This window comes from Malus sylvestris, chromosome 13 (assembly GCF_916048215.2).
Source record: "Malus sylvestris chromosome 13, drMalSylv7.2, whole genome shotgun sequence".
NCBI classification, from domain to species: Eukaryota; Viridiplantae; Streptophyta; class Magnoliopsida; order Rosales; family Rosaceae; genus Malus; species Malus sylvestris.
This window is the reverse complement of record NC_062272.1, coordinates 16,071,587-16,082,155: the sequence shown is the minus strand read 5'-3', so window position 1 is coordinate 16,082,155 and position 10,569 is coordinate 16,071,587. Positions and strand designations below refer to the sequence as shown.

At 32.3% G+C, this 10,569-nt stretch overlaps 1 protein-coding gene across 1 annotated transcript; it reads left to right on the top strand.

The window, feature by feature from the left end:
• Positions 1-8,906: 8,906 nt before the first annotated feature.
• LOC126594803 (uncharacterized) lies at positions 8,907-9,768 on the top strand. The gene is made up of 3 exons (XM_050261059.1): positions 8,907-9,111; positions 9,238-9,449; positions 9,537-9,768. Exons 1-3 carry the CDS (start codon positions 9,051-9,053, stop codon positions 9,660-9,662), a joined length of 399 nt encoding a protein of 132 aa, XP_050117016.1. The 5' UTR covers positions 8,907-9,050; the 3' UTR covers positions 9,663-9,768.
• Positions 9,769-10,569: the final 801 nt, after the last annotated feature.

Sequence of the window (10,569 nt, the reverse complement as noted above, 5' to 3'; positions counted from 1 at the left end):
GTTATGTCTCTCACTCAATCTAATTAATTTTGTACAGTTCAGGGAAGGTTTATTCATGGACGTTTATTCCCAGTTTTGCTTTATTACGTTCCATTTGATATGGGATGGGATATGTTTTACTTTTCTTTCCTTGGTTAGAAAGACAAAATTGACAGGGGATATCTTAACTTTAACTTTAAATTTTTTAAAATTCATGAGGTACGGAGTTAAAACTATCTTTCTTCTTTTCCTGTAATAAAATATTTTCTACAAAGTTGTAGTTGTGGGTTAGATTCCTTAGCAGTGTGTGCGTTTCCTTACATTTAAGTTTGAGCAAGTTTGAGCGTCTCCTTACATTTGAGTTCGAATTATGATATTGGTTACTAAAGTAATGTACTCATCTGATACTTTTTGTATTTGTTGTTCCTAATAATGAAACTTAAAAAAAAAAAAAAAACACTTGTATGGAAAGCTTTACAATATTTAAATCCATTACGTTATTTGCCCCCATTTTAATTGCTTTTCTTAAAGCATAAGTCTAGTGATATTCTTTTGATGAGTTAAAAGTTTTCTTCTATAAATTTACCAGTGAATTTTCATTCATTATGTACAAGAAAGCTTGTTTACCTTGCCATGTCAAACTGCTAATATAAATGCTTCCAGTGTATACCATCTCAAAAGAAAAAAACATTAAGTAATTGGAAATAATATTGCAGAATGATTGGGATCGATATTTGTTAAACCAAATGGCAAATACTAAAGAACAGCATATCTGGTGTTCCCATTGTAATATTGTATAACTTAATTGCAATAAGGGAAATTTTATTTGAACCCATCGAACCTCTTTCTACACCTAATTTAAATTCTAAATGTGAATTATCTATTTTATCCTATTGCATAATTATAATCAAGTACAAGATGAAATTAAGAATAAAACTAAAATTTATCAATAAACCCATACTCAATAATCAAGTTCTACCATCGCACAATATTTATTCTACGTTCATTCTGACTAAATTCTTAAGAGCTGCCATAAAACCCTACGATCACCTAATAATATCGTTTCCTTTCTAACTTCATGATAACTCACTCAGGAAGAGCAATAATTACAAGCAATATCACCACAAGAAACAAAAGAGTTAGAAAGCTTTCAACACATAGAAATGTTTTCCATGTCATTACGAGTGCATGTTTAAGGTGTGAGTTCTCTTCTCGTTATTTGTTTAGTTATGCTTCCAATTCAACTATGTATGCCTATAAAAGCAACATATATCACTCAAATGAAAATTACTGCCATGATCCTTCAAGAAAACGTGATGAGAAGTTCTACTGAAATTTACTTTCACTAAGGTGTCCACATAATTTTACATGATTCAAATTTCAAAAGTACTAGTTCAACTGCTTACCTAGCAGCTACTGAACTGTTTAATCTTGAATTACAAATTCATCACTCAGTTCCACAAATCACATTTAGGCTAGCTATTTGGACTACTCTATTAAGAGCTTGGCGAAGATCATTTCCTAACAACCTTGCACTCCAAACCGACGTCGCAAAAGTTTAAAAAACAATTTGATGCTGCTGATCAATTCACCTATAACAAATGGTTGCCATGACAAAATCTTAATTCTTCATTCACTCATTTGGGATTTTCTTTTCTAAATGGGTGTAAAGATGAATTTTTATATATTGAATTGAGTTTGTGAGGGTAGTTTAGATAGTAAATTTGGGTTTAAAGAGAGACTGATTCTTTAATTAAAAATAATATAGGCGTAAAGAGTACGTTGGGTGTAGAAAAATGTTGCATGGGTTCAAATAAAATTTCTCTTCCAATAATTATGGGTCAACTTCCCACTCCACTAGAAAGGAACCAATGAATAATACTCAACATGTATTACCTAATGCATGACTTTTCCCTCTATAATATTCAGTGGTTGAGGAAGAGAATTTCAACAATCTTTTATCATCGAGAGTACCTTAATGTTGCTAAAGCTACACTTGGCGCGTATGAATTCCATTAGGAGTCATTCCTTGATTGCAAATACAACAAGCCATCTCAAAACATGCTAGGATCAATTTTCACGAGCATCAATCCAATTAACAGAAATTGATCAACCATTTAAATAGAACATATATAATCCGTCTTCTATAACCTCGCATGAGGAAGAATTGTATGGGACATTACGCTCATTACGACCATGAATACTATATGAACGATGATGCCATGCACATATGCAACATATATGATGAAACGGTATATATTTCTGTAAAATGTACATGTTAATAAAGAATCTTAGGTCATATGATCTTATTAATCTAGTCTGTTGAGACATACTAAGGTTCATTGTGGCACTATTATATCTGTTACCGTTCTTATTCAAGTACCAAATGTTTAGTCACTCAGTATTACGGTCTGATGATATTCCTATTCACTTGTAAGTGAGAGGTCTTAGATTCGAATCTCGTGGATGACGAATTCGATACCAAATTAGATTGCCCATCGTGTGGCTTAGCCGAACTCCCCATCTCCTTAGTGTAAAAATATATCGTTGTACTAAAAAAAAAGTACCCAATGTATAGAGTTTTTATACTCCAAATGCACTACTTTTTTTCTCCTTTCCTCTCACTTCCGATCTTTTTTAGCTAGGACTTTATCTCTATCTATCTTTCTCTCTCCTTTCCTGATATGATCCTCACTCTCATTTCTTTCTCCTCTCTTCTGAATCCTTCACTCCTATTTCTCTCCCACTCACTGCTCTCTCCCCTCCTTTTGTCTCACCTCCCTCTCCTCTGACCCTCTTCAGATCTCTCTGTTTGTCCAATTAAATTTAGTAATAATTCCTCAATCCATGACGAGTTGTTGTAGGGTATTTTTTTTTCTTTTCTTTTTAATTATTAAAATTTTTAAAATATTTTGAATCTCACACCAAACAAGTTTTTAGATCTTAAAAAAATTGTTATTAAAAGATATTCTTAAAAAATATTTTGAAAAATTATGAATTTTTTTAATACAATACCAAACAAGCCCTGAATTTTTTAAACAATTTGTGCAAATAGCACCAACTTTTTGGAGGTTGAACGAAAACCTAGCTAGCAAAGATGCACCTTTGTTGTTTTCCTCAATTTATTAAATGCGTTTATAAATAGAATATAGGGATGCCTGTCTGCCCATAGCATATGTAAAACACATAACGACGTGCATATGTTACACGCATGTGTAGATAGTACCAATTAACCATTGGTTTAGTGACGCTTCTCTTTGTAATATTGCAATTTGACATTGGGCTTGTTTTTATAGGCATTTTTTTTTCAACTCGCAATCACTAAGTGACACACTCCGACCTGGAATATTCATCTGGACTTCAAATCAAGCTATGCTAACCGACACCAGAAGGGTGACAAAGCCATAAAGTGTAGTGATGTGGAAAATATGAATAAATTTAACTCTAAAAGTGTCTGAATATAAGAGTGCGCTTGTGAGCAGGAATGAACCCAATTTACACGTGACGTTAGAGCATAAGTAAAGTATAGTAAAGTAGGATGAGAATTATACCATTGAAGGTAACCACTATATCATGATTTGTCAAGAATCCTCGTCGACACGAAAGCTCAGCCACTAAAACCTGAGGGGCGAAAAACAAAGGTGAGTAGGCCTAAAAATAAAGTTTTATAAAAACCTTTTTGAAAACATAATAACCCCTCGCGGTAAAACAAGTATAGTTTCCAAAATAGATATACTACGTATAGTATGAAAATACTTACCGTAGTCTGCAATACCTCAAAAATATAAAACTTCACAAAATTCGTAAATAAGCAAATAACTTCCAACAATCACAATATCTCACAGAAATAAACATATCACATCGAATGCTCATGGACACATGCTAACACACGAGTTCATGCAAATGTATTCTGACATGAACAAGACTGAGTGTATTAATGATTTACGCTCTAGTACTAGTACTACTGTACTACAATCACGTGAAGATTGGCGTTATGCGCATCACATACGAGTCCTGATTGCCTATAGCAATCTAGGATAGGACTGGCACCTACAATGGATCCAAAGTCAGCGTACGGTGCAATGTGAACATTCACGTGAAAGGTTGGTTCTGGCCCGGGCGAGTACTAGCACTGGTGCAACAAATGATGAGCAGATAATGTAAATATGATCATGCAATGGTAAATCAATAACTCGATAATTCATTAACCCTAGTCAATGAAATACTATTCATAACCGTAAATACCATTAAAGCATCCATACTAATACGCATACATGTGCATCCTGTAGGACGTGGCATAGATTCATAATTTCTATCAATGCGTTAAATCTTATAAACGTCACGCTAATCTAGGCGTATTGTAGAAAAATCTTTATGAAATGTATAAATGGAAACTAACAATTATATATATATATACTATATAAAAGAAAAAACTCACTCACAGGTACTTGTGATGTTACATCCGTTCAAGCTAAGAAGGTCAGAGTCTTCGATAGTAATCACACCTGAGCATAGTATTGGGACACATTAGTAAAACTCGAGGGAAGAGTGGGGTGTGGGCCCATGGCCAGAAAATATTGTTTAAATAATTAAAATATCCCACAGAAAAATAATAACATAATAATATATTAATATAATAATTAAAAGAAATATATAAAATATAAAATAGTAATACTTTTTTTTACTATTTCAGATTCGTAGTTCCATAAAATCTTTATTGTAACTCCAATTTTGATTCCGCTCACGCTTGCGTGTTCGTACCATCAAGTACTTCGAGAATACAATAAAATGGTAACTCGTATGCGTCACGAAAAGACGGTCAACGAACACTACTACAAAAGGGCCTTATTGTGTTGGTGGTTGGTGTTGCTTTTATAAAACATAGTGGCGCTTAAGACATTCCGACACCTACTTTACATGGTGTCGGAATTACTATCGCTTATAACCGACATAAACTTTAATGTCGCTTATAACCGACATAGATTTTAATATTTTTTTAATAGTGGTGTTGCATTAAAAAAAAGGGAACTTTAACGAAAAGCACCCGGTACTGTTCACTTTAACGAAAAACCACATTTTTACACTAAAAAGTCAATCCTGGAACTATTCACTTTACCCTTTATTTTGTCCTTATCATTAAAACTCAAAGTTTTCAAGTCATTTTCATTAGTTTTCCTTAAAAAAAACTGTGTCGCTTTTAACCGACATAATGTCAGCGTCGGTTAAAAGAAGACTAGTGTTGCTTTTTTCCGACACTAATGATAGTTTTTACATATTTTCAAAGCCAGTGTCTGTTGTAGCCGACATAAGTTTTAATTTTTATTAAATATTTTGGAATTCGGTGTCGATTGTAATCGACATAAATTTAGCGTCGGTTGAAAGAAGACTAGTGTCGCTTGATTATATATTATATATATATATATATATATTAAATTAAATTTTAAAAATTGGTGACCATTGGATCAACTTAAATATACATACCATTCAATTTCTTAAGTGTTATACGTCCAAAATAAATAAATTTAAATCTACTTAATAAATAAATATATATATATATATATATATATATATATACACACACACCATTAACTTGATGGGATACGAATTCTTCGAAACTAATTTCAACAATCCAACCATCAAACTTGTTTGTATATGCTTCGAGATTGCATCAGCAAAAAAAAAAAAAAAACATTCAGAAATCAAGTAATGGTTCAAAACTTTTCTACGGTTATAAAACGAAAAATCATGATTTAACGGTTATTTTAACTCCGATTTTGATGATTTTTTACAGATACACTCATTGACCTTATATGAATACAATGAATGAACTTGATCTTCAATTGAACATATTTACTCTAGTGGATACCACAAAATCTTATGTTATACTTAATGAAAGTATAAATAAACTTTTAAGTGTTAGTGAATATATTATTTTGATGGGATATGTATTCTACGAAACTAGTTTCAAAGATCCAACCGTCAAACATGTTTGTATATACTTCGAGATCGTATACGCTAAAAATTGCAAAAAACAAACATTTAGAGATCAAGTAACGGGACAAAATTTTTTGGACGGTTATAAACGAAAAATCACTATTTAACGGTTATTCTAACTTCGATTTTGATGATTTTTGGCAGCTACACTCCTTGACCCTATATGAATACAATGAATGAGTTCGATCTTCAATTTAAAATATTTACACTAGTGGATACCACAAAATCTTATGTTATACTTAATGAAAGTATAAATAAACTCTAAGTGTTAGTGAATCTATCGTTTTGATGGGATACGTATTCTACGAAACTAATTTCAATGATCAAACCATCAAAATTGTTTGTATATGCTTCAAGATCGCATACACCAAAAATCGAAAAAAACAAACATTCAGAGATCAAGTAATGTGACAAAACTTTTCGACGGTTATCAACGAAAAATCACGATTTAACGGTTATTTTAACTCCAATTTTGATGATTTTTTTACAGATACACTCCTTGACCCTATATGAATACAATGAACGAACACGATCTTCAATTTAAAATATTTACACTAGTGGATACCACAAAATCTTATATTATGCTTAATGAAAGTATGAATAAACTCTTAAATGTTAGTGAATCTATTGTTTTGATGGGATACACATTCTACAAAACTAGTTTCAACAATCCAATCATCAAATATGTTTGTATATACTTCAAAATCACATATGCCAAAAATTGCAAAAAAAAAAACATTCAAAGATCAAGTAACGGGACAAAACTTTTTTACGGTTATAAACAAAAAATCACAATTTCACAGTTATTTTAACTTCGATTTTGATGACTTTTTGCAGCTACACTCCTTGATCCTATATGAATACAATGAATGAGTTCGATCTTCAATTTAAAATATTTACACTAGTGAATACCACAAAATCTTATGTTATACTTAATGAAAGTATAAATAAACTCTAAGTGTTAGTGAATCTATCGTTTTGATGGGATACACATTCTACGAAACTAATTTCAACGATTCAACCGTTAAACTTGTTTGTATATGCTTCGAGATCGCATGCACCAAAAATCAGAAAAAACAAACATTCAAAGATCAAGTAACGGGACTAAACTTTTCAACAGTTATCAACGAAAAATCACGATTTAACGGTTATTTTAACTCCGATTTTAATGATTTTTTACAAGTACACTCCTTGACCCCATATGAATGCAATGAATGAACTCAATCTTCAATTTAAAATATTTACACTAGTGGATACCCCAAAATCTTATGTTATATTTAATGAAAGTAAGAATAAACTCTTAACTGTTAGTGAATCTATCGTTTTGATGAGATACGCATTCTACGAAACTAGTTTCAACAATCCAACCGTCAAACATGTTTGTATATACTTCGAGATCGCATACGCCAAAAATTGCAAAAAATAAACATTCAGAGATAAAGTAACGGGACAAAACTTTTCAACGGTTATAAACGAAAAATCTCAATTTAACGGTTATTTTAACTTCGATTTTGATGATTTTTTATAGCTACACTCCTTGATCTTATTTGAATACAATGAACTAATTTGATCGTCAATTTAAAATATTTACACAAGTGGATACCACAAAATCTTATGTCATGATGATCGATGAAAATTGAGGATTTTGTAAAAGGAATAACTTGCAATCTTTGAGTTCCATTGGCAAGTTTTAAACTTTTGAGAAAGACTTCACAACCTTGAAAACAAAAACTCTTTCATTTTGCATATCCTTGCACATTTAATATTTTGTAATAGACTAGTAATGCATGGATGTTTGTTTATTAGGCTCTTATTTTCGAGTGTAGATGTAGTACTTAAACGACAAATGTGTTTTAATGTTTTGAAGTAATATTTATGTGGCAATGTGTGGTATGTGCAAATTTAAGAAAAAAAATATATTTTTCTTAACGGGGGGTAAAGTGACCTGACTTGTTAAGGACCCGTTAAGATAACATGTGTTACATAAAAACGACCTGACCTGTTGAAGCACTATGTTCGTAATAAGGGTCGTCCTGAAGGTTCTTTTGTTGAAGCATATTTGGTGGATGAGTGCTTGTGTTTTATGTGTTTTAAGTATTAATTAGACTATATTTTTTTTATTACGTATTTTATTTAAGTTCAATTTTATTTAATAAAATCTTAAAATGTTATATGAGGTAACAAAAAAAAAAAACACTCGTTATTTTTTTTTTGTATGGGGACATTTAAAAAAAAAAATCTATTTTCCTGTCGCTTTTATGCGACGACATTGGTCAGATAATTTGAAATACTCTAGGCGGGAAGTTTCCCGCTTGGTTTTGCACGAGTTAGTGTCGTTTTTAAGCGATGCCAAGTACATTTAATTCTACACGATTTATATTAAATTTGATGTCAGACATGTAATGTCCATTGGAACCGACGCTACTGTCTCTTAATTCGACGTCAGCTTTATTTATTTCAATGTCATGTGGGTAGTGTCGGTTAAAAATGACGTGAAGTTGACTTAGGAAGGGGAATTTCAATCAGTCACCTCAGAAGTTGTTTGGTATCGTGTCGTTTTAAACTGATGCCAAATGCTTTTAAACCGCCGCAACGTGCACTTCATTAAAGCTTGTCAGACTATGGTGTCAGTTTGAATCAACACCAAGGTTAACTAAAGCGACGCCAAGTCAATTTGAAAAAACTATGTCAGAAAGTGGTTGTTTGATTTAATGTATCGGTAAAGTGTGTCAATCGACACCGAGTTTAACTAAACCGACGCCACGTTTGGTCCAATAAATGTTGTCAGAAAGTGGGTGGATTTAATTCGACGTAATGCATGTCAAAAGTTGGTGGCGGTTTCAACCGACACTAAGGCTCACTTATTGCGACGCCAGTGGGTTTTAATATGACGTTAGGGACTTAATGCCTGTTTCAACCAAAGCCAACAACATCCATATCTAAACCCCTTTTCCCCCCCATTTCATCCGTGCTTTCATTTTTTCCCAAATTTCTCCTTCCCAATTTCGTCTGTACTTCCATTTCATCTCCCTTTTCACTTTTTAGTTTTTGTACTTCTTCTTGCAGATTGTTTTGCTATGGATCATTTTGAAGATGAGCATGCTAATGAAATCCAATTCGAAGAGGAAGAAGTCGATGGTGGGCCATTTTTAATTATGGTTAATAGTTTTAGTATTTTGTTTTGTAGTCTAACTAGTATGATGCCCAAATTGAAAATTGTTTTTTGGTCCTTGGTTTTTAATTGTTTTTTTCTATATTTATAAGGAAAAACTCAACGAGGACGGGGACCCTCAATTCCTAACTGGAAGGAACAACCTTGTTCTTTTGATGCGTTTGGAAAATGCATTAGTGAAAATTCTAGTGCTTTTTCAAAACATGTAGCGGTGGAGGTTAGAGATTATAGAAATATTCCGTTGGTGAGAGATTGGCGTATGATCAAGGAAGATCACAAGGAAGCTTTCTGGAATAGAATAAAGGTATAAATATTTTTTGTTACTTGAAGAGAGTATAACAAGTCAATTTTATAGTAATAATTAATTTGCTTGATTTTTTTGAGAGTATAGGAAACTATTATTTTTCAAGAAGAGGATATGACGAAAATGCCAATGATCCATCACATGGCACTTCATACTGCGGAGCATGCGCATAAAGAGTATATAAATAAATTTAAAAAAAAAACATTATACTGATAAACCGGTCGAGGAGCACGAGAACACACCTCTTAATTAAAAACTAAGGAAGATTTATTAAATTTTTTTATTTTTAATATTTCTAGTGTCGCTTATAAGCGACGTCAGCACCTATGTCATTTTTATTGAGATGTTACGTAATGTCGGTTATGACCGACGTCAACTTGACTATTTTATTTATTTAACTCGAGTGATGTCGATTGGAAGCGACAGTAACTATGATATTTTAATTGTTTATTTGTTACTTAATGTCGGTTTGGAGCGACGCCTTTGTTCCTTTCTATGTCACTTATAAGCGACGTCAGTTCCTATGTCAGTTTTCAGTGATGCCTTTGTTTCTTTTTATTTTATATTACTTTGCTTCATGGTGGCGGATTAAGGGGCCTAAACGACGTCAATACCCTTTTTGTGACGGTAGCATTGGTGTCGGTTCCTCTATTCAACATTGCACAATTTAATGTCGGATTTTTACCAATAATTCGGCAGTAAGTAGTGTTTCTTGTCTTTTTTACTCCGACAGTAATATCCCCTTTTGTAGTAGTGGAAAGTCATCAATCCCGCCTCAAGGGCATTTTCGTCAATTCACTCCTTTAAAATGAATAAAATTGTAAAATTAGGGACGGGTTGTCACAATCTACCCACCTTAAAAAAATTTTGTCCCCGAAATTTCTAATAATTTGCTATACGTAAAATAGTGAAAAGATAAAAGAAAGAAAAAAAAATATATATATATAAGGAAGAAATCAAGCTAGAGCAGTTGCATAAAAGAGAATGTCATTCTGTCAGATTGCAATGATTCCTCTTTCATGCCTCCAAACTCATACTTTCATTCTCCTTCATTTCAATACCAAAATATAAAACCTTTAGAAAAGCATAACGTCAAAAATACATATGTAGTGAAGTAAAG

Coding starts and splice junctions, on each gene's coding strand:
- LOC126594803 (XM_050261059.1), top strand. CDS start 9,051: ATGGATCATTTTGAAGATGAGCATGCTAATGAAATCCAATTCGAAGAG. Junction 9,112..9,237: donor CGAAGAGGAAGAAGTCGATG/GTGGGCCATTTT, acceptor TATATTTATAAG/GAAAAACTCAACGAGGACGG. Junction 9,450..9,536: donor CTTTCTGGAATAGAATAAAG/GTATAAATATTT, acceptor TTGAGAGTATAG/GAAACTATTATTTTTCAAGA.